General features: G+C 42.4%; 1 protein-coding gene across 1 annotated transcript; it reads left to right on the plus strand.

The window, feature by feature from the left end:
- The first annotated feature begins 11,407 nt into the window (after positions 1-11,407).
- LOC120553709 (E3 ubiquitin/ISG15 ligase TRIM25-like) lies at positions 11,408-24,168 on the plus strand. Its single transcript, XM_039792400.1, has 6 exons — positions 11,408-11,454; positions 16,141-16,229; positions 17,704-17,920; positions 18,243-18,416; positions 23,419-23,465; positions 23,589-24,168. Exons 1-6 carry the CDS (start codon positions 11,408-11,410, stop codon positions 24,119-24,121), a joined length of 1,107 nt encoding a protein of 368 aa, XP_039648334.1. The 3' UTR covers positions 24,122-24,168.
- The last annotated feature ends 1,328 nt before the right edge of the window (positions 24,169-25,496 follow it).

Below are 25,496 nucleotides of genomic sequence, written 5' to 3' on the forward strand. Positions count from 1 at the left end.
GATATTAACATCTCTCAGGAACCAGACTGGTGCGTGGTTTGGTCAAATATATCTTTATCATCTAGAAATCCTGATCATGAAATGATACACTACAGATTTATCCAAAGGTCTTATTTAACCCCGCGAAGATTACAGCAAATGAATCTCAGAGACAATCCATACTGTGATTTCTGCTCAGACAATACCATTGCTACTTTTTACCATATGGTGTGGCAGTGTCCAGAGGTCAATAGATTTTGGCATAGTGTTTCAACCATCATGTCTAGTATCATTAAACGACCCATCCCTTTCTTACCATATTTGCTTCTGCTCAATGACACATTGTCTCTAAAGCTAACTATTAACAATAGGCGTCTTCTTTTGGCTGGTTTGACAGCCGCCAAAAGAATGATAGCTTGTCGCTGGAAACCACCACATACAGTGCCTTGCGAAAGTATTCGGCCCCCTTGAACTTTTCGACCTTTTGCCACATTTCAGGCCTCAAACATAAAGATATAAAACTGTAATTTTTTGTGAAGAATCAACAACAAGTGGGACACAATCATGAAGTGGAACGAAATTTATTGGATATTTCAAACCTTTTAAACAAATAAAAAACTGAAATATTGGGCGTGCAAAATTATTCAGCCCCCTGTAAGTTAATACTTTGTACGCCACCTTTCGCTGCGATTACGACGGTTAAGTCGCTGGGTATGTCTCTATCAGTTTTGCACATCGAGACACGACATTTTTGCCCATTCCTCCTTGCAAAACAGCTAGAGCTCAGTGAGGTTGGATGGAGACGCTTTGTGAACAGCAGTTTTCAGTTCTTTCCACAGATTCTCGATTGGATTCAGGTCTGGACTTTGACTTGGCCATTCTAACACCTGGATATGTTTATTTGTGAACCATTCCATTGTAGATTTTGCTTTATGTTTTGGATCATTGTCTTGTTGGAAGACAAATCTCCGTCCCAGTCTCAGGTCTTTTGCAGACTCCATCAGGTTTTCTTCCAGAATGGTCCTGTATTTGGCTCCATCCATCTTCCCATCAATTTTAACCATCTTCCCTGTCCCTGCTGAAGAAAAGCAGGCCCAAACCATGATGCTGCCACCACCATGTTTGACAGTGGGGATGGTGTGTTCAGGGTGATGAGCTGTGTTGCTTTTACGCCAAACATAACGTTTTGCATTGTTGCCAAAAAGTTAGATTTTGGTTTCATCTGACCACAGCACCTTCTTCCACATGTTTGGTGTGTCTCCCAGGTGGCTTTTGGCAAACTTTAAACGACACTTTATATGGATATCTTTAAGAAATGTCTTTCTTCTTGCCACTCTTCCATAAAGGCCAGATTTGTGCAGTATACGACTGATTGTTGTCCTATGGACAGAGTCTCCCACCTCAGCTGTAGGTCTCTGCAGTTCATCCAGAGTGATCATGGGCCTCTTGGCTGCATCTCTGATCAGTCTTCTCATTGTATGAGCTGAAAGTTTAGAGGGACGGCCGGGTCTTCGTAGATTTGTAGTGGTCTGATACTCCTTCCATTTCAATATTATCGCTTGCACAGTGCTCCTTGGGATGTTTAAAGCTTGGGAAATCTTTTTGTATCCAAATCCGGCTTTAAACTTCTCCACAACAGTATCTCGGACCTGCCTGGTGTGTTCCTTGTTCTTCATGATGCTCTCTGCGCTTTACACGGACCTCTGAGACTATCACAGAACAGATGCATTTATACGGAGACTTGATTACACACAGCTGGATTCTATTTATCATCATTAGTCATTTAGGTCAACATCGGATCATTCAGAGATCCTCACTGAACTTCTGGAGAGAGTTTGCTGCACTGAAAGTAAAGGGGCTGAATAATTTTGCACGCCCACTTTTTCAGTTTTGTATTTGTTAAAAAAGTTTGAAATAGCCAATGAATTTTGTTCCACTTCATAATTGGGACCCACTTGTTGTTGATTCTTCACAAAAAATTACAGTTTTATATCTTTATGTTTGAGGCCTGAAATGTGGCAAAAGGTCGAAACGTTTAAGGGGGCCGAATACTTTCGCAAGGCACTGTACATTGTTAGTAAAGAAATGGCTCTCTTCTTACCGGGATATTGCTCAGCTAGAGCTCTCTACAGCATGTTTACATTATGCCAAATCCTCGAATATTGATTGCTGGTCAGAGCTATTGGAGAAAATAAATGAAATAATGTAGATAAGGTCAGACTCTTTCTACTGTTTACATTCTGATTTGCTTCATATATTTGCTTTATTTATATTTTATTTTTTATTTTTTTGGAAATGTGCATCTAATGTATACAATGTATAATGTTTAAATGTTGTGCATATACCTCACTCAGTTTTTTTATTATCTAGAATGTTGTATGGACCTCTGTGGATTTTATAATATGAAGGAGGAAATCAGGATTTGTTTGATATTCTCAAGTATGAGATATTTATACAATATATACAATGCTCAATGTCCTGCTTTGGGTTCTATGATGGAGGAAGGATGGACGGGTGGCAATGGGAAAAGGTGTGTGTGTGTGTGTGTGTGTGTGTGTGTGTGTGTGTGTGTGTGTGTGTGTGTGTGTGTGTGTGTGTGTGTGTGTGTGTGTGTGTGTGTGTGTGTGTGTGTGTGTGTGTGTGTGTGTTTCCTCTCCAGTGTATGAATGATTGTAAGAAAATAAATAAATAATTGATCACAAAAAAAAAGCATGGAACTCTTTCAACTCTACCTCTGACCCAGACCAAAATAAACAAACATCATCAATGAAACGTCCCCTCCAGAAAATGTATTTGAAGTAGGCGTTCTTTTCCTGATTTAAGACAAAATCTTTTTCCTATTTTCCCAGAAGACCAGACTCTCCTGAACCTGAACCCAGCTGTGTGTCCTTTAAGAGCGACCGGTCAGATCATGGCCTCCTTAACTTTAAAGGAGAGCAACCCTCTGCTGCAAAGAGGTAAGCTGTTAATATTATAATATTACTGATTCATGTTTTAACTTTTATGTATTCAGAGAAGTTTTTGGAGTTTATTTTCAGCATCTTTCTTCTTCACATCCATTTATATTCTCACATCTGAAAGTTGTCCAGTTAAGCCAGTCTTCAACTCTTGACTTTAGGTAAATATTGGATCTGGTTTAGTTCAATATATTCTCTGGTGTTTTAGCTCTTTAACCCATTTTTTTGTATAGTTTATTGAAATTATTTGTGTTAATATTGTTTTAGTTGCTGCTTGTATCTCCAGCAGTTTTTGTGTCTGAATACTAAAATGTAAATTTCCATCCCTATTGGTCTTACTCTCTGTGTAACAGGATCCATCAAAGACCAGACTCTGCTGAACCTGAACCCAGCTGTGTGTCCTTTAAGAGTAACCAGTCAAAACAAGGCCTCCTTGATTTTAAAGGAGAGAAACCCTCTGCTGAAAAGAGGTAAGCTGTTAATAATATTATAACATTACTGATTCATTCGAGAAGTTTTGGGACTTTATTTTCAGCATCTTTCTTCTTCACATATATTTATATTCTCACATCTGAAAGCTGTCCAGTCTTCAATTGTAGATCTCAATTTAATATTGGACCTGGTTCGGTCCAATATTATCTGGTGTTTTAGCCCCATTAAAAAGCATTTTAAATCCCCCATAGCCATAGGGTAGGTTAAAAATCATGAATGGCAAAATTCTTCCCAAATGTTCTTCTCCAACTGGGAATACCAGGGGGATGGATGGGATGTATGCACCTCAGAGTGCCCCTTCCAGGGTCACTTCATCTGCACATCCCCCCCTGGAGAACCAGCGACCCTTGGTAAGTGTTTGTGTCACCTGGGTCAGGACACTATTTATCATGAGAAGACTTCTGCCATCTGAGTCTGGACACTTAAAGCCAAGTTTCACTGAGTGGATTCATGACCAGATTTCCCAAGTCTCCTGACCCAAATTGGTCAAAACGCTAAATTCTTCCCAAATGTTGGATGTGGGTTTGCCAGTCGGATGTCAGATCAGAAGTTAATGAGGGGAAGCAAGAAAGGGGAACCACCATCCAACAGTATCCTCAGTCCAGGTCAGCAGTTTTCCCCGACTACAAACAGGCCATCTAAGCTCTGCTTCCCCCTTAGTGGGCTGATGGTTTGCCAAAATCATTTTGAGGCCAACAGAAGGATTTTCACCGTTGACTCCCCAATCTTCTTCTACCTACGAATGTTTGTTTTCGGGTTGTGCAAAAAAAATTATTCACAAACATCAACTTGTCAACCGTAACTCTAAATGCTATGTTGAGGGGCTGGAGGCCAAAACTCATCTATGAAAAACCAGAATGAAATGCTTTTGTTCACTCTGAGCCTCGCTGTTACATCCCTAATCCGTCTAGGGGTCAGAGGACGCAAACAATATAAAATAATAACCCGGTAGAGAAACAAGATATCCGGCAATGCTTTCAACAAGAACTTAAAGGATTTATTGTACAAACTAAACACAAAACGATCTTCAAAAAAGAAGACGAATCACAACCAAATAAAACAGAACACGACTGGCCCACTGGCTCTGGTAGTCTGCAGACTTCTCTCTGTCCTCTGGCTTCCACTGCGCCTTCACTCTTTGTCTTCCACCCCCCAGCACCACACACTCTGTCTGGTACCTTTAACACCTTTTGCTGATTAGCAGATCAGCTGCAGCTGCAGCTCACACCTGAAGGGAATCACACACACACACACACACACACACACACAGAGAGAGACAACACCGCAAAACAAGGCGCGTAACACCCCCTCCCATAAGAAGAAACCCCTCCTCTCTTACGCACGCTTATACAACATCACAAAACAACGCATCACTAACAAGGTTCACCATCATTTTCACGTCACCATCACTGACCCACCGGTCTAGCTGGAATCCCACTCATGTTCGTCCAAGTAGTCTCACCCACGGGACAGCGCATCAGCCACGATGTTGTCAGATCCCATCTTGTGTTTGATGCATATGTTATAGCCCTGAGCCAGGAGGGCCCAGCGCATCAAACGCTGGTTGCTGTTATACATCTGGGCTAAGAACACAAGCGGGTTATGGTCAGTGAATACTATAACAGGAAAGGAACTGCATCCCACGTATACTTCGAAATGCTGTAGGGCAAGGAGCATGGCTAAGGTCTCCTTCTCGATAGTGGAGTAGTTCAGCTGATGGCGCTTGAACTTTGTTGAGAAGAAACAAACAGGATGACACACATCCCCATCACCTTCCTGTAACAACACCGCACCAGCTCCAGTGGCACTGGCATCCACCTCAAGCTGGAAAGGTCGAGTAATGTCAGGCGCAGCCAGCACAGGAGCATACAGAGGAGAGACTTAGCAGAGTTATAAGCATGGTCGCACTCATCATTCCACACAAAAGGAACCACAGGACTACACAATCTGGTCAGAGGAGCGACTACTACCGAGAAGTTCCTACAGAAACAGCGATAGTAACCTTCCATGCCCAAGAAACGCTGCAGTTTTCGCCTAGTGCTGGGCACTGGTAGCGACACAACAGAAGCTACCTTAGCGTCCACTGGCCGGACCTGCCCCTGACCAACCTGCTTACCAAGGTAGGTAACGGTAGCCTTACCAAACTCACACTTGGCCAAGTGAAGGGTGAGAGAGGCGTCCGCCAGCCGCTGGAATACGGTTTTCAGACTGGACATGTGACTCTCCCACTCACTGGAGTAGACCACCACATCGTCAAGATACACACTGCAGGTGGGTACATCTCCTAATACACGCTGCATTAGGCACTGAAAGGTGGCAGGTGCGTTCTTCATGCCGAAAGGCATCACGGTGTACTGCATAAATGCATCAGGAGTGACAAAGGCTGATACTTCTGCAGCTCGCTGCGTCAAAGGAACCTGCCAGTATCCTTTAAGTAGATCAAGCTTTGTGATACACACTGCTGGTCCAACCCTGTCAACACAGTCATCCATTCGGGGCAAAGGGAAAGAGTCTGACACAGTAACTGCATTCACTTTGCGAAAATCAGTACAGAAGCGAGGACTACCATCAGACTTCAGTGCCAACAAGCAAGGAGAACTCCATGGACTATAGCTGGGCTTGGCAAGGCCATTCTCTACCAGATAGCTAATCTCTTTTCTCATGGCTTCCCTTTTAGCTAGCGGACAGCGATAGGCATGCTGTTTAATGGGAGCGGCATCGCCCACATCAATGTCGTGCTCTAGCACACTTGTACGTGATGGTACATCTTGTAAAACACCAGGATACCTGCCAAGCAAGCTAATCACATCCTGTTTGTGAGGCACGGGAAGATAGGACAGCTGCTGGTCGATTGTAGACAAGAACTCAGAGTTAGCTAGCCTACCACACAGATAACCCTCACGGGGTGTCAACAAGTCGACCTCCAACTCAGGCTGAGTACCGACGAGAGAAGAAACCCCTACCACAGCAATGTCTGAGGTCTTCTCTGGCCCTCTCAGGTCTGCGTCCCTGGGATGAAAAGATTTCAGCATATTGATATGACACAAACGTGTCTTCCATCTACGCTCAGGCGTACGGATAACATAGTCTGTGTCTGAGACTTTACCTTCCACCACGTACGGACCTGGTAACCTGGTGGCAAGAGCAGAGCCAGGTGTGGGCAGCAAGACCAGCACTTTCTCGTCTGCGTCAAACTGCCGCACAACTGCCTTCTTGTCAAAACGTCTCTTCATGTTGACCTGAGATGAAGACAGTGACTCCTTGGCCAACCGTGTAGCATGGTGCAGACACTCCCTACAGCGGGATACAAAGTCCAACACATTATTTTCACAGGAGGTATCACCCAATAGTTTCTCCTTCAACACTTTCGAGATGTTTATACTGGAGAATTACAAAAAACTCATTTCGAGAAAACGGCATTTAAAGATTTTAAAAGGGGAATTTAATATATTTCTATTGGAAAAAAATGCTCAAAAACCAAGGCTCCAGACTGCGACCAAATGGTCGCATTTTGCGACCAAAATTTGAGAGTGTGCGACTGAATTTTACATCCAGTCGCACATGTGCGACCAGCAAATTTGCCCCCGTTTTTTACACGTTAAATGTCGAAATGTAGGTACCTGAGCGCGTAAGCGCAAGCTTATCTGTCCTTTCTGAAAATTGACAGAGAGCGCTGCTCCGACACAAACACACACACACGCAGAGGTGCGATCGGTGCAAACTACGTCGGCTGTTTTGTTGAAGTCAAAGTGAGTGATGCCGATAACGTGGTTTCAAGTATGGTTACAGTTTTTAAAAACTTCACACAGACAGCGTTTGCTGCCATATGATATTAAAAACAGTCTGCTGTTGACGTTACACTTCCTCTGAGACAAGCACCAGGCTCAACAGTGTGCAACTGTGCCCTGGTGACTGACTGACAGGCTGAGGTTGTAAGGCAAGGCAACTTTATTTCTACAGCTCCTTTCACCTTTCAGCAACAAGGCAACTCAAAGTGCTTTACATGAAACATTAAAGAGCAATTGAAAACTGTCATGATGAAAATACAACAGGCTAAACAAGTTACAGTGAGTAAGAAATTAATAATTATTCAATTTAATAGGTTGTAGGGATGGGTTTGGGAGGAGAGAGGGAGGGGTTTTATTTTTATTTTTGTTTAATTTCTTTAGAGTGTAACATATTCTAATAAAATAACAATGTTCTAAGTACATAGGATAAATAGGTTTGGAATTATTTTTACAACTGAAATAATTGTTTTGTAATTACAGAGGGACCGAAAAAATTTACCATAATTTCAGGTATCTGTACGAATATTGGTTCAGATGCGACAGGTACCCAACCCTAAGGGTAGTAGCCTAAACAATACATGTTTAATTTTAAGGTGAATTCATTGTAGTTGTACACCAGAGTTGGTATGTTATTTAAATATTTTGTTTATTGTCATGACAGCGATGGTGCCTTCTATGTTGAATCTTCAAAAGTGACACTGAATTTGAAACAGCACATTGTAATTTCTGCATCTATTATCAAAGTATGTATTAGCAATACAGTGGAAATTAGTAGAAATGTGAATATTTGGTTAGCATGTTGATTTACGGTGTGCGCCCCTAAAATTCTCAGTAGGGGGCCACTGTGCTCCTAGTGAAAAAAGTTAGTCTGGAGCCCTGAAAACAGAATAAATGCCAAGGTTCTTAATGATAATAATATAGAATATTTCAAGCTCATGAAATTTGATTATTTAATAATGTTAGTTATTAATAGTATTAAGTAAACGAGTTACTGCAGTAACTCATTGAATTAACATTGGAGTATCATGCACAAAGTTGTCAACAAAACTAGACAGTTGTATGGACACAGAAAAAGACCAACAGTAGATGTCACAGCTTTCTAAAGTCTAATTGTCCATTCCTGCACCATATGTAGGCTATTTTAGCTGTGCTTAGACTCTTGCTGAGCATATCAGTTTCTCTCATTGAATTGACACATCACAACTGTGCTCTGAATCCCCAACTTCTCCATAACAGACAGCATGGCAGAGGCACCTTCATCGAAGGTGGAGATGGCCATACTTGCTGTTGCCTCAAGCTTACTTTCCCCACAAAACAGTCCCCTCAGTCAGCTGATGGTGAAGCTAACTAACCAGTCTCCCATCAGCACTGGTTCATAACAACACAACAGAACAAAACTAATTATGAATCATTCAAAAGATCAATATTTAGAACATTGCAGAAAGCAAACAAAGTAGACTAAATTGTTATTTGACATAGTATCTGCACACAGTCAGAGATACGAAGAAGAGACGGATCCTGACTAAATACAGGCTCAGTGACCACCAACTGGGTCAGACAGACAGGTCAGAGAGAGAGACAGGCTCAGTGACCACCAACTGGGTCAGACAGACAGGTCAGAGAGAGAGACAGGCTCAGTGACCACCAACTGGGTCAGACAGACAGGTCAGAGAGAGCGAGACAGGCTCACTAAGAGATTTACACCTTGGAAAAATAGCCAAAAAAATAAAACTTCCCAAAGTTAACCCCAGAAAAGAAGCTGGTAGTTCTCCTAGGAGAGGGGACAGCAGCTCTACTGACAGCTAAACATGGATCTGCCTGCCACAGCCTGAGGGACTCACAACCACTTAGGATCCCCAAATTACAGATTTATTTAGTATTTTATAGTAATTATATTATACAAAAACTGTAACTGTTGTGTAATGTAATTGTTTTGTAATATAGTTGTATCGCGATCAGTAAAGTATATATGTGCCATCTATTTATTTAATATATGACATGTATGCTATGACTTTCTGTAAACTGCTTGGAGAGAGAGAGAGAGAGAGAGAGAGAGAGAGAGAACCTCCACTGTCTGAACACTCCTGTTTTCTGAACGATAGTTCAAACATCAACGTACTATGTGAAGGCATTTCATCATCTGCTGTCTTAGTGTGTAATCCCCTGTGTCTTCTTGCTAATAACAACTGTTTTCGTCTTCTCTGAAATGATTTTGGACCGTTTTCGACGCACTTCTTTCGACATTCTGAACTACCGCGGAAATGTCAGAGCATGTCACGTGACCATTCTGAAGGAATCACGTCAGAAATTGGCATCAGCCAATGAGATTGCGCATTTAGAGTTAAATCCCCCCTTTACTTTCACGATTGGTTGCTGATGAAAAGGAAATGACCATTTTTGGATCATACAGCATTGTATAGAGAGAGAGAGCTTTCCAACAGTATATGTGATGACAGGGTGCAGACAGCGATCGCGGAGCAGCGTGATGATTTAGAACGCCAACTTTTGTTGAATTTATGCGAAATCTACACACGCCAACAGACAAAGTGTAGTAAAATAAAGACCTAAATGTGTATTTTTGAAAAACGATGTTTTTGCCTGCCGTGTCTCGCCTTAAACCACAGGACCTTTACTTTGTGTTTGTCTCTGTGTGGACAGACATGATGTGAGCTAAATCTTCCTGATTCCTCCACAGAGTGGACCAGGAGAGCTCAGACGTTCCCAGTGGTCAGTCCGCCCAGCAGCATCAAACACACCTGGACTCCATATTTATGGTCTGTACATGTACAACTACTTTTACATCTATTCTGTTCACAATCATCTCCATGCTGCATGCAGTCTGTCCAACATGGATCTGTTGTTTGCTTCCATGATTTCAGTTTGATTGTGTCATTCATATAATCTTCTGTTCCAGCTGCTAGAGGAGAACATTGTCACTTTTGTGAAGAACGAGCTGAAGAAGATACAGAAGGTTCTGAGTCCAGATTACCCAGAATACTCAGAGAGTCAGAGGAAGGATGAGGATGAAGAGCAGATGAGGAGCACAGAGGCATTTCTGAAGATCACACTCCACTTCCTGAGGAGAATGAAGCAGGACGAGCTGGCTGACTGTCTTCAGAGCAGTAAGAGGATTTCTCTAAAGATTTAACTTGCTGGACTAATAGGATGTTTACTAATGTCTCCAGAGATGGACCAAAATATGTTAATGTTTCTTTATAAATCACTTACTGATCTTCTTTGTTCTGTGTTCATTCAGGAAGTTCTGCTGGAGTGTGTAAACGTAAACTCAAATCTAACCAGCAGAAGAAGTTCCAGTGTGTGTTTGAGGGGATTGGTAAAGCAGGAAACCCAACCCTTCTGACTCAGATGTTCACAGAGATCTACATCACAAAGGGAGGGACTGCAGATGTCAATGCTGAACATGAGGTCAGACAGATTGAAACAGCATCCAGGAAACCAGACAGACCAGAAACAACAATCAGACGAGAAGACATCTTTAAAACCCCACCTGGAAGAGATGAACCAATCAGAACAGTGATGACAACGGGAGTGGCTGGCATCGGGAAAACAGTCTTAACTCAGAAGTTCACTCTGGACTGGGCTGAAGACAAAGCCAACCAAGACATCCAGTTCACATTTCCATTCACCTTCAGAGAGCTTAATGTGCTGAAAGAGAGAAAGTTCAGCTTGGTGGAACTTGTTGATTATTTCTTTAGTGAAACCAAAGAAGCAGGAATCTGCAGGTTTGAAGAGTTCCCGGTTGTGTTAATCTTTGACGGTCTGGATGAGTGTCGACTTCCTCTGGACTTCCTCAACACTAAAATCCTGACTGATCTTACAAAGTCCACCTCAGTGGGTGTGCTGCTGACAAACCTCATCAGGGGGAATCTGCTTCCCTCTGCTCGCCTCTGGATAACCACACGACCTGCTGCAGCCAATCAGATCCCTCCTGGGTGTGTTGAGTTGGTGACAGAGGCCGGAGGGTTCACGGTTTACTGGCGAAGCGAGGAGTACTTCAGGAAGAGATTCAGAGATGAGGAGCAGGCCAGCAGAATCATCTCCCACATCAAGACATCACGAAGCCTCCACATCATGTGCCACATCCCAGTCTTCTGCTGGATCACTGCTACAGTTCTGGAGGATGTGTTGAAGACCAGAGAGGGAGGAGAGCTGCCCAAGACCCTGACGGAGATGTACATCCACTTCCTGGTGATTCAGTCCAAAGTGAGGAACATCAAGTATGATGGAGGAGCTGAGACAGATCCACACTGGAGTCTAGAGAGCAGGAAGATGATCGAGTCTCTGGGAAAACTGGCTTTTGAGCAGCTGCAGAAAGGCAACCTGATCTTCTATGAATCAGACCTGATAGAGTGTGGCATCGATATCAGAGCAGCCTCAGTGTACTCAGGAGTGTTCACACAGATCTTTAAAGAAGAGAGAGGACTGTACCAGAACAAGGTGTTCTGCTTCATCCATCTGAGTGTTCAGGAGTTTCTGGCTGCTCTTCATGTCCATCTGACATTCACCAACTCTGGAGTCAACCTGCTGGCAGGAAAACAAACAACCAACCTGTGGTCTGATGTGTTGAAAAACAAATCAACACAGTTCTACCAGAGTGCTGTGGATAAGGCCTTACAGACTTTAAATGGACACCTGGACTTGTTCCTCCGCTTCCTCCTTGGTCTTTCACTGCAGACCAATCAGATTCTCCTGCGAGGTCTGCTGACACAGACAGGAAATAGCTCACAGACCAATCAGGAAACAGTGGAGTACATCAAGAAGAAGATCAGTGAGAATCTGTCTTCAGAGAGAAGCATCAATCTGTTCCACTGTCTGAATGAACTGAATGATCGTTCTCTAGTGGAGCAGATCCAACAGTCCCTGAGATCAGGAAGTCTCTCCACAGATAAACTGTCTCCTGCTCAGTGGTCAGCTCTGGTCTTCATCTTACTGTCATCAGAAGAAGATCTGGACGTGTTTGACCTGAAGAAATACTCTACTTCAGAAGATGCTCTTCTGAGGCTGCTGCCAGTAGTCACAGCCTCCAACAAAGCTCTGTAAGTGGGATTTATTCATCAATAAATACTCTGATATCTTTCAACAGGAGTTAAACTTGTTTCCTTCCTGTTGTCTCTCCAGACTGAGTGGCTGTAACCTGTCAGAGAGAAGCTGTGGAGCTCTGTCCTCAGTTCTCAGCTCCCAGTCCTCTAGTCAATGAGAGACTTGAATCTAGTAGAGAAGCATACCGAGGGAAAAAAGCTATCTCTGTTGGACTGAAGAGTCCACACTGCACACTGGAGACTCTCAGGTCAGATCAACAACAATAATCTTTGAAAACACCGTATTGAAAAATACTTTGGAAACATTCAAAAAAGTGAATGTTTCCAAAGTATTTTATTAGGGCCCGAGCGCCTACAGCGGCGAAGGCCCTATTGAAACTGAAGGAATTATTCTTTCTTTCTTTCTTTCTTTCTTTCTTTCTTTCTTTCTTTAATTTTCCCGTCAAATGAATCACCTTTTTGAGGGGCTTAACATATTCAAAAACTCACCAAATTTGGCGGTCTGGTGAAAATGTACGTATTTTAAGGGTTTCGGGAATAGGCGCACAAAAATGGCTCGCTAGCGCCCCCCTAGAAAGTTAAAAAAATTGAGCCCCTGCAGTACGTTTAACGTAGACTCACGAAACTTAGTACACATATGTAACATATCAGGATGTACAAAAAACTTCATTAGAGCCATACCCTAAACCCAACAGGACGTCCGCCATTTTGATTTCAAAGTTCGAAATTAGTGCGATTTTGGCCATTTCCACATGTCGTACTTTAACAAACTCCTCCTAGAGATTTCATCCGATCAACTTCAAACTCGGTCTGAGCCATCTTAAGATGTTAAAGATGAAAAGTTGTTAAAAGAAAAACTTTTCGTCATAGGGCGTGACGTGGCGGGACGGCCATTTTGTGCGTTTCTCCGCCGAAACAGGAAGTGGGTGTAACTCGAGTGTACGTTGTCCGATTACCTCGAAACTTTTCAGGATTCATAAGAGTCCAACCCTGAGGACAAATAAAGGCCGATATTTACTAGCGCCATAGCGCTAGTAAATAAAGTAAAGTCATAGCGCCCCCTAGTGGCAACAGGAAGTAGGCCTAAAAGTCAAGGTGCTATACTTTAACGAACTCCTCCTAGAGATTTCATCCGATGGACTTCAAACTTGGTCTGTACCATCCCAACGACTTAACGATGAAAATTATTAAAAGAAAAACTTTTTGTCAGACGGTGTGGGCGTGGCGTGGCGGCCATTTTGAGTGTTTAGCGATGAACAAAGAAGTTGTTGTAACTTGAGTGTACGTTGTCGTATCTGCCCGAAACTTCTCACGATGGACAAGGGTCCAGGCCTGAGGACACCTACAGGCCAAAATTGACTTTTGGTCATAGCGCCCCCCCCTGGCCACAGGAAATGCACCTTATATGACAAACATCATCCGATTTACATGAAACTTAGAATGTGTGGTCTACATGTGATACTGAGCCGCCCCCTACAATATGACCACGCCCACTTACTCAGGCCACGCCCCCTTTTATAACATGTGAACCGTTTAAGGTAGAGTCTCGTGTGAGGTGTCATTGAACTCAGCAGAGACTTCGTTTTTAATTGGTCATGGTTTGACCCGCCCCCTATTCTTAAGCCCCACCCCTTTCATAACATTTGAACTTTTTAAGGTATACCCTTGTGTGAGGTATCATTGAACTCAGCATAGGCTTCTTTCTTCATTGGTGATGGTTTGACCCGCCCCCTATGCTTAAGCCCCGCCCCCTTTCTTAAAATATGAACCGTTTAAGATAGACCCTTGTGTGAGGTATCAATGAACTCAGCAGAGACTTCCTTCTTCATTGGTGATGGTTTGACCCGCCCCCTATGCATTAGCCACGCCCCTTTTCACAGCTAATAAACCGTATGACATAGAGTCTTGTGTGAGGTATCGTTGAACTCGGCGGGGAGTTCCCTTTTCATTGGTGACAATTTGCGGCGTCTGAGTGCCGCACGAATGCATGGTCGCAAGGAGCGGCATCCGCCGGTAACCCCGACGCACACAGAGGCGCGAGGGCCCGTCCATCGCTGCTCGCAGCTTTAATTCTGATTTAGAGTCACTTCATAAAGAATGAAATATGAACTGTGGCTGAGACTTTGATTAATGGATGTTTGTTTATTCCTGATAATACATCAAGTAGATCCGACCAGACAATCTGATTGATCAACTAGACATTCAAAACATACTCAAATCAGCATGACAGCACACCCAGAGCCATTTTGAACACACATGGTGCATCACATAAAATATATTTCCATAGCAACATTGTAACTTCCAGGGCTGAATAAAAAATACAGTGACGTTAGCCAACAACATTGATACAATGGATCGTTTTGTTGTTAAAGGTCCAATATGTAATATATTTACTGTAATAAATCAAAAAATGACCCCAATGCGTCATCAGAGATTAAGGAAACATGCTAAGTTGAAATACTATCTTTTCTGACAACAATGCTAATGACAGTATTTTTTCTTTTTGAAATTTACGTTCCGTGACGGAATTTCTGTTTGTGTTTTGGCCTATGTGTTGTTATCAACTACCCACTTTGTTAGGCATGCCGGGTTGCCAGATTTACCTGTAAAAACGTAAACCCAGTGTGCTACAGCTGAAACGTTAGTACACCCATGAAAGCAGCAAACAAACGTACAGGATCAACGGAGATAGATTCTACCACACATAAAAAAACAGCATGTTTCTAACAGTTGCGTGACCAGAGATGTAACAAACCCTGGGTAAAATTGGAGATGTATTTGAAAGATGGAGACAGCTTAGAGCCCAAAAGGATGCTGAGTTGGCTAATTTCCTCCTAAACAGGTAAGCATTAGCGTCAGGCTAATTTATCACGGCTACTAGGGATGGGCATTTTATGTCATTTCAACATTGGTGTAGCTACTCACATTGAATTATATAGCTAGTACCCAAGTTGGTTACTCGCAAAAACAATTGAGACAAAGCCAGGCTTTTATGACAATATAGCCAGCATCTAGCGTTAGCTACTCTGCTGTGCTGTGGAGTAATGTCTGGCTTTGTGAGACAAGCATCTGGCAACATTGTTGTGGATGCTCTGGTCTCAGCCTGGCAACCTCCGTGAACTTCGAGTCTGGGGAGGAGGGGGCGGGAGAGACGACTTTCTCCAGTATTTTAAATTTGTACTGCAGTAATTATTTTAAACACTAGCTGTCAGTATTACATATTGCACCTTTAATTTGGATTTATATGGAGGACTTAGTTTTGATAAATGGTTGGAAGAGGATGAGAAGTGAATCATTGGATGAAACAACATTTTTACACTCTGGAGTTAACTGTTACTAGAATAGTTTGGATCACATCAGCTGTTTGGATCACATCAGCTGTTGGGATCACATCAGCTTTTTGGATCACATCAGCTGTTTGGGATCACATCAGCTGTTTGGAATTACATCAATTGTTTGGATCACATCAGCTGTTTGGAAGTTAGCCAAGCATAGGGCTGGGCGATAAAACAATAACGATATGTCTCGCGATAGACACATAATCAATATCAATAAATAATGTGTTCGATAAAACGTTCAATAATTTCTTTTTCTTCGTCGGAGGAAACCATGGATGTATTAAGAGGTTGCAAAGCAAGTTTGGGTGCATGAACAAAGGCACTCACTCTCTGGTAACCTAGCAACATAGGGAGTGACACTCTAACAGCCAATCATGTAACAGTATCACGTTTGGTTGCGCCATATCGTTGTCTTGTCTTGGATTCTTCAATAACAGAACCAGCGTGGAGTGAGAAGTGGAAAATGAGTGCCGCAGCGAGCAAGGACATTGTTGTTGTTTTTTGGATTTTATAACTCTAACCGTAGTCAGACCAATGTTGTCTGCAAGTTATGCAAGAACAACGTCCCCACCGCCAACTTGTTTTACCGCACAAGCAGCAGACCACCACAGAGAGGTACTCTGCATCAGTGCCTTACTAAACGGTACAAAGAAATAACTGAGGCAGTGGCATATCATTTAGCCGAAGACATGCTGGGCACTATCGAGAAGCCAGGTTCCCACCCCCCCACCATGTACGGTTTAGACTGTAGACGGAGAAAAATTATAATAACTGGTACTGTACTGTATCAGGTTTGTTTATGTTACAGATGTAAAGTCTACCTCAGTTTTATTTTGAATATACATATTTTAAAACACTTTATTCACCAGAAGGTGAATCAGCTTGTGAACTTCCTAGCACTAAACTTGCAGAAAATAGTTATTCTCCGGTCTCAGGTTTCACTATGTTTTGCACTATTTTATTACACCTTATTAAGCATTTCTTACATATTCTTTAATTTTTAACCTTAATGTAGCCTGTTAAGTGTTCATTTGATTTTAGACTTATGTTTACATTTTAATTTGAGTGTTTTTCCATGGTAGTGTTGACATTTCTGCCTTTTTAACTGAGGGGATTTTAATCAAAGGAAGGTTAAATTTTAAATAAAATTTTTTAAATTGAATATATTTTTCTCCTGGTCCTTATTTTAAATGGGTCATAAAAAATATCTATAATTATCGACATCGACCGATATGAAACACTTATATCATGATACAGTTTTCAGCCATATCGCCCAGCCCTAGCCAAGCAGTTTTGTGTTTATATGTGCGGTAGTTATTACGTTTTGGCACAACATGATTGTTGTCAAGCTCCAAGAATCACCAGGGGCTCTACACATGAACTTCAGCATAGAGAACATTGTTTGTGTTCACAAACTCTTTTTGACTGGCGAGATGGCAGCGACCGGAAAAACCAACTACTAAAGTGGGTTGTGGTCACATCACTGTCACAGTAATGATGTTAAATTAAACCCTCTCATGTAATATTGCTTAATCCAGTCACAATTAGTTATCATGTTTACAACTTGTGTAGAGCAGCAGATTTTTAAACATGCTAAGAAGGGATTTCATATACTGTATCACTAAAAGTCCAGACTCAACATATAAACACAATCGTTATTTGTCTTCTTATATGATATTTCTCTAAACTTTAAGCTTTATTAAATTTAAACCACCCTTCTCACATCAGGATTTAAAATATAACCATTCGGAAATCTTTGAATGTTTCCAAAGCATTTTGTTCTTAAGTATAATATGTCGTAAAGTACGAAGTATGAACCATGGCTGAGATTGAGAACCTAATTCTTTTGAAATCTTATGTGAATTTGAATACTGGATGTCTTTTTACTCTTAATTCAGTCACAATTAGTTATGTTTCCAACTTGTTTAGAATAATATAGCAAGAATTTTAACAAGGGATTTTATATTCTCTATCACCAAAAGTCCAGACTTAACATTTAAACACAAATGTTATCTGTCTTCTTCATTACCGCACCTCCAACAAAGCTCTGTAAGTGTGATTTATTCATCAATAAATACTCTTTCAACAGGAGTTAAATATAATAACTTGTTTCCGTTCTCTTGTCTCTCCAGACTGAGTGGATGTAATCTGTCAGAGAGAAGCTGTGAAGTTCTGTCCTCAGTTCTCAGCTCCCAGTCATCTAGTCTGAGAGAGCTGGACCTGAGTAACAACAACCTGCATGATTCAGGAGGGAAGATGATCTCTGTAGGACTGAAGAGTCCACACTGCAGACTGGAGACTCTCAGGTCAGGATACATTAACCCATTCAACCGATGACCATTTAAACTCTGATTAGCTTTAGTTGATAAAACAGCTAACTTGTAGCTTTGTGTCTGTTGATACGATAAACTTAGTAGTAACTTAGTAGGCAGTAGTTATTAATCATGTAATTATTAATTTCTAGACTCAGAGTTACTTTCCATGAGGATCTTTCATTGTTTACTTTTGTTGTTAACTAATTCAATACCACAGATGATTTTAAAGGTGTATTCTAAATCTGGACCAAATTGTACCTGGACAACAATCAAAGATAACACATGTTCACAGAGGGTTCTGTGTGTTTTTCAGTCTGTCAGGCTGTCTGATCTCAGAGGAAGGCTGTTCCTCTCTGGTCTCAGCTCTGAGCTCCAACCCCTCCCATCTGAGAGAGCTGGACCTGAGCTACAACCATCCAGGAGACTCAGGATTGAATTTACTGTCAGCGGGACCGGAGGATCCTCTCTGGAGACTGGACACTCTCAGGTACAAATACTGATAAACAAAAAGGAGATATCTGTGTAGGAAGTTTTAAAGGAGAACATCTCCAAGAACTAAAATGATAACTCCCTTTTGTTAAAGGTCCTATGACATGCTGCTTTTTGGATGCTTTTATATAGGCCTTAGTGGTCCCCTAATACTGTATCTGAAGTCTCTTTTATATATGCCTTAGTGGTCCCCTAATACTGTATCTGAAGTCTCTTTTATATAGGCCTTTGTGGCCCTCAAATACTGTATCTGAAGTCTCTTTCCTGAAATTCAGCCTTGGTGCAGAATTACAGCCACTAGTGCCAGTACCACAATGAGCTTTCCTTTTCCGTGTCTGTAGCTTTAAATGCTTTTGAGGAGGAGATGGGGGGGAGGGGCAAGCTGGAGGGTGGTCTTGACCAACTGCCATGCTTTGCTCATTTGAAAGCCATGATGTCTCTTCATCATGGGCGGGCCAAATTTTCCGTGCGGGCAAAGCAGAGAAAGGGGAGGTAACCTTGCTCCTTATGACCTCATAAGGAGAAGATTCCAGATTGGCCCATCTGAGCTTTCATTTTCTCAAAGGCAGAGCAGGATACCCAGGGCTCGGTTTACACCTATCACCATTTCTAGCCACTGGGGGACCATAGGCAGGCTGGGGGAGTGTTAAAACATCTCATAAAGTGGAATTTTTATACCATGGACCTTTAATAATTGATGTAGTTTGGACACATCTCTGTATGTTAAAGGTGCTTTTAGGGCGTGTCCAAATCCACTTTTGCTAGTTTAACAGCGTAAAAAAGGGTCTGTGCGTCGGGCGCATGGTTCAAAAAGGGTTGTACTTAGTGTCTTCATTAGTGTGTTTTGGGCGTAACATGCAGTCAACCAATCAGAGGTCATCTCCCATTCCCTTTAAAAGCCAGGCGCGTTTGGACGTTGGAGCATTGTTGTTATGATGGAGGATTTGCACTGTAATATTTTTATTTGTAATCTTCTGCATGTGTGTGTGCTGCTGTGCGTCCTTGTGTGTGTAACAAGCATAGTGTGCACGCGCTGTGCATGAGCCTAGGAGCATTTTACTAATGCTCTGTTAAAATAACAATGAAATGCTTCATTATTGACTTTAGACCAGGGTTTAGTTGGTCAATGGCGCGATCACTTCCCGCTGCCTCAAGATAGCAATACGCCCAGAATGCACCTGAACACACCTCCCTGTAAGACCAGCACGCCCAGAATGTACCTGAACACACCTCCCTGTAAAACTAGCACTCCCAGAATGCACATGAACACACCTCTCTGTAAAATCAGCACACCCAGAATGCACCTGAACACATCTCCCTGTAAGACCAGCACGCCCAGAATGCACCTGAACACATCTCCCTGTAAGACCAGCACGCCCAGAATGCACCTGAAAACACCTCCCTGTAAAACCAGCATGCCCAGAATGCAACTGAACACACCTCCCTGTAAGACCAGCACGCCCATGGGCCATAGATGGGCGCAGGTGCATTTGCTATTTAAACGACGTGGGCGCTGGACGAGAAACTAACAACTGTGTCGTAGTGATGGGTGGTATACAGGTTTGTACCGTATTAATTTCCCGTATGATATAGCGCTACGGCCGAAGTAATCTGCTAGTGAATTGAGAACGGGAGCCCTGTTAACTGCATACCCTTCTCACTCATGGTAGTAACTTTATATCACAACTATTAATAACCCACAACTAACTCTCTTTAACAGGATAAAACACCATAGCACACAACTATTTGTGACTTAAACTATTTCTAACGCTAATAATTTTACATTTACAAATTTACACCACCGAACGGCATGCTGGGTAACATTATGGGCCCTATTTTAACGATCTGAAACGCAAGTATGAAACGCCAAACGCAAGTAGCTTTGTGGGCGGATCTCGGCGCTGTTGCTATTATACCGGCGGGATAAATGAGTCTTTCGCTTGACGCAAATCTAAAATGGGTTGGTCTGAAGTAGCTATGTGTGGTTTGGACGTAACGTGAAAATAACCAATCAGAGCGTCATCTTTCATTCCCTTTAAGAGCAGGCGCGCTTGTTCCATGGCGGATTGCTATTATGACGGCGGATTTGTCTGGCGCACGCCAGCGGGAGTTGTCCGGGATGCGGCAAAGTAATAAATGCCCGTCTTAGCCGGGTGGCGATGTTGCTGCGGCCTCTCGGGCGCATCTCCTCAAGTCTGGAGAGGATTGCTGCAGCCATGGAGCGTGGGCCTCCAAACGCACCACCTGCACCTGTTGTGCCCCTTCCTCCTCCCCCCACTCCATCTCCATCCACCCGCTGCACCAGGAGCGCATCGTGCATTACTCCCGGACCAGATCCCGCCGAAGTGTCCAATTCCACCGTAGTTCAACATCACGTCTCCTTAAGTCCTCTAATATTTCCTCATTTATGTCATCAACACATCCATGATTCATGGAAACGTTGTGTAAAACACAACAAGCCACAAAGAATGCTGGGACTTTTTGAGGACTGTACTGTAAAGTGCCTCCTGATCTATCCAAACACATGAAGCGCATTTTCAGTAATATTTTTCTTTGTAATTATGTATGGTTTTCAAAAATGGGAACTGCTGTAGATGAGAGAAGTGTATCGCGGCGTTGTGCACATACTACATTATGGCCAAGCATTCATCCTTAAAATAGCATCTGAATAACGCTTACTGACTTTAGACGCTACACACTGACTTTAGACCAGGTTTTTCCTGGTCAGTGGCGGAATTGTTTTCTGAAACTGCAAAATAGGACCACGTAACGTTTGCCCGGAACACGCCTCCTCTTTTTGCTGAACCGCCCCCAGGAGCGCAAATACATTCCCTAATTTACCGACGTGCGTCTGTGGAGGGAAAAGTCCGCTGTGCGTCGGGTGCAAAATAGGAATGATACATGCTTTGGTGTACAAAGGCAATTGCACTGAGTGCAAGATAGGGCCCTATAGCTGCTAGCTAGCCAGGTAGCATAACAGTCTGTTAAGCTGGGAGAGGGTTGTTGGTATCTGTATTTATTCGATTTAAGTGTATTTTACTACTTTGCACAATAAAAATAGTTTAGATTCTGTAACTGTTTGATGCATTCTCCTTCATATAACGTTATTGTATAATGTTGTGGAGCCAAGCAAACCCATTAGTAATCAAAGCTTTTAGTAAACATGACATTAAAATGTTTTTGTGATATTCTATGTACTCCTGACAGTAAAATAAGCCATTATAAACCTATATAAAGACCCAGTCAAGCAAAGAAAGAAAATACTGTGATATACCGTGAAACCGCCAGAAACTTAAAAAGTACCGTGATATAAATTTTTGGTCATACCGCCTAGCACTAGTGCGTTGGTCTTAAACTAGCAAAGACACTTGCGTCGGGCTTTGCGCTGCACTGCGCCGGGTGCAAGATAGGGCCCATAATCTGTTCTGCTCTCTGCTATGTTCAGTTATATTTTCGTCATTATTTATACATTCTTTCACCCACAAGCCATCCACTGTTAATCAGAATATTCATTCCTATGACTCGATCTGTAGATCAGAGGTAGGCCGTCATATAATATAATTTTCTGATTCTGAATCTTTATAATTAAAGGCCTATATATTAATTTCTAAAATCAATTTAAATCTATTAATTTCATATGCAAGGTTTCCCGCAGCACTTTGCAGCTTAGGCGGCCGACTAAACAAGACACGCCTGCCGCCTTGACTAGGTCGTCAAAAAAATATATATATGATCGATATCCGCCGTGTTCCTCTGTCCTGTTTTCTCCCTTTCATTCCAAACCGTGACCAACGCCAGTCTCCCTTCTCTGCAGAACGCATTAAAAAATAATAATAAAATAAAAACGTGCCATGAATTAGAAAATAATCAGTTTTTACAGTCTTTAAATATGTGATATGCCTCCAAATCGTGTGATGCGTCCAAACAGCGGCATCCCATGGAGCTCGGTACGTGGAGAGAGAGAGAGCGGTGCGCTCATAAAAGTTAAAACATTTAGAGACAGACAAGCCCGGAAATATTACCTGATGGGTATTTTTATGAAAGATATAGATTTTCAGCAGAGGGAATTACGTATAAGCTATTTGTCGGCTTCTTGAGCCGTGTGTTGCCAATGCGCACATCGGTTAGAATTATGTTTTTATATTTTCTCTCACGATTGCTTACCACTGCCGCGGTTGCAACTGATAATAGAATAGGCTAAAGCAACGACAGTTTATGGAAAGGACGAGTGTAACTATGGTCAGATGTTGGTCCTGACTGATAGGGAAGTGATATTGATAAGCGTTGTGATATACGCATTTACAGCATCTGCTTTTTTTGCCAGCTTTCCTTCCTGCGTTTTGCCTGTAAAACCGTGTCTGTGTTCGTCATATTTATGTAGAATTATAGTTTGCTCTTCTTATATAAAATATACGGCTCTGGTAGATGTTTGCGATTGGTCGTGCTGTGCAAACACCGCCTCTTTTATGTGAACGTGCGCGCGGCTGGATTGGGAAACCCTGAGTTGATTGAACTAGTTGATAACCACCGTCGTGACACGGCTTATGCGGGCATGTTGATCTTGATTCGTAGTACAGGCCTTGGTTGTTAAATGTAGTACAGAGCCTGTACTAGTATATCACACAAACAAGCTTCACTAATATTCTCATGCCCTGCTCATTATGATATGATAAAGTACGCTAGGAACACACTCTCATACACATCAAATAGCCTATTATAAGAACAGCTGATTTGTGGAGCAGTAAACAGCTTTAGATGGCAGATGGTTGTTGTGCGTACTATGAAATAAAATCCTGACTTCGACCTCCTCTAGCTGGAAAGTGTCCTGAGGTAACTTGTGTTACGATTGGACACTTTAAAGGAAATGAAACTGAATTAAATATTTTAATTGATTGACAGCCCAAATATGAATATAAAATGAGTAAATTCCAACCCTACATTTGATCAGAATGAAGCTGTGTGTGTGAGAGTGATGTAATCCACCCCCCTCCTCCTTTCAGGGTGGAGCCTGCTGGAGTCAGATGGTTGACACCAGGTCTGAGGAAGTGTAAGTGTGTTTTTAATTTCATTCATCAAATTGTGATATCACTCATTCAACCCTCTGATGTCATCATCAAAGTGTTGATTGGTTAATAACTGCAGCTGTGTTGTGTCTCCTTCTCTCCGTCAGATTCCTGTGAACTCACAATCGACACAAACACAGTGAACAGAAAACTCAAACTGTCTGACAACAACAGGAAGGTGACATATGTGAAGGAGGATCAGCCGTATCCTGATCATCCAAAGAGGTTTGACTCCTGGTGTCATCAGCTGCTGTGTAGAGATGGTCTGACTGGTCGCTGTTACTGGGAGGTTCAGAGGAGAGGAGAGGTTAATATATCAGTTAGTTACAGAGGAATCGGCAGGAGAGGAGAAAGTGAAGACTGTTGGTTTGGACGTAATGATCAGTCCTGGAGTCTGTACTGCTATGATGGTGGTTACTCTATCCGGCACAATAACAGCAGAACATCGATCTCCTCCTCCTCTGTCTCTGGTAGAGTAGCAGTGTATGTGGACTGTCCTGCTGGCTCTCTGTCCTTCTACTCAGTCTCCTCTGACTCACTGATCCACCTCCACACCTTCAACACCACATTCACTCAGCCTCTCTATCCTGGGTTTAGGTTCAGGTCTCCTGGTTCCTCAGTGTCTCTGTGTTCTGTGTAGGACGGAGAGTCTCTTGCTGTTTCTCACTGCTGATCAGTTGAGTCTGTACAGGATCACACTTACAGAAATATTTCAGGTTGGGTGCCTGGGTAGCTCACCTGGTAGAGCGGGCGCCCATATAGAGGTTTACTCCTCAACGCAGCAGCCGCGGCTTTGACTTCGACCTGCGGCCATTTACTGCATTTCATTCCCCCCCTCTCTCTCCACTTTCAAGTCTAAGCTATCCTATAGAAATAAAGGCCTTAAAAATGCCCCAATTTTTTTTTTTTATTCTGGTTATTGTTATGAACTAATGAATGAACTTTGTATATAATAATTCAGAATCATTGAACCGATTCTATGTGAACATTGTAAACTTCTTCCACTTCCAGTCCTTTAAAGATGGAAGCTGTGATCATGAAATTGTTGAAAGTAGTGCGGTGCCCGTTGAAAACGGGCCGATTGCTTGGCCTGTGGTAATGCTGTGTAGAATCCTTCAAAACCAAATTGTAACCCAAAATGACCCAAACCACTTCATATGCAACTCCCCTGTATACCCTACTACTAATTTACTGATTTACCTGACAATGAATGTTGCAGATTCAGAATGTAATCACAAAATATCACAATGAAAATGTGGAGTAGTCAGACATTAGCCTCATGGCAACAGTGTGCTACCCACCCGGCCCACTATGAGAGCTAAACAGCACCTATTTGCGCTCATCAACCACCTGAACCGGACTCTGTGTGTGTGTGTGTGTGTGTGTGTGTGTGTGTGTGTGTGTGTGTGTGTGTGTGTGTGTGTGTGTGTGTGTGTGTGTGTGTGTGTGTGTGTGTGTGTGTGTGTGTGTGTGTGTGTGTGTGTGTGTATATGCGCAGCGCCTTTGTGTTGTTTGTTTTTTTTTTTTTTTTTGGAATTTTAATCATAACAGCTTTTGCAAACCCATAGGCCAAGGTTTTGCTTCCAGATTTGTTTGGTGACTTATGATGGGGGGTCTCTGTGGGTCCTCCCCCAGAAATGTTTAATTTCCTGTATTCTGGTGATTTTGTATGCACCCATTTATACCTTTTTCTGAATCAATGTATGCTGGAAATATCTTTATGTAAAGGAAAACAGATTACAATCCAAATATCAAAATATATCTGTGTTCTCTGAGATTTGGAGTCGTGATATTTTGAGAAAAATAAAGTGATAATAGGCTGTTACAAGAATAAAGTCACAAGAAAATAATCTACCTGCACCATAGTCTGCTGTGCATTACGTGATTGCTCTGTTGATACGGTAGATCTCAGACCTCCTGACAGACACAGAGCCCCGTTTGAGACTCTGGTCTCTGAATGAGACGTTTAGGGAAGTGGCTGAACGCAGCTCTACATCGGAGGTGGAAAACCGAAA

This window comes from Perca fluviatilis, chromosome 23 (assembly GCF_010015445.1).
Source record: "Perca fluviatilis chromosome 23, GENO_Pfluv_1.0, whole genome shotgun sequence".
Classification (NCBI taxonomy): domain Eukaryota; kingdom Metazoa; phylum Chordata; class Actinopteri; order Perciformes; family Percidae; genus Perca; species Perca fluviatilis.

What these genes read in the sequence shown, in the direction of transcription:
- LOC120553709 (XM_039792400.1), top strand. Translation starts at nt 11,408, where the DNA reads ATGTACATCCACTTCCTGGTGATTCAGTCCAAAGTGAGGAACATCAA. An exon ending in TGCAGACTGGAGACTCTCAG is followed by an intron (nt 17,921 to 18,242) that starts GTCAGGATACAT and finishes TGTGTTTTTCAG; the next exon opens with TCTGTCAGGCTGTCTGATCT. An exon ending in TGGAGACTGGACACTCTCAG is followed by an intron (nt 18,417 to 23,418) that starts GTACAAATACTG and finishes TCCTCCTTTCAG; the next exon opens with GGTGGAGCCTGCTGGAGTCA.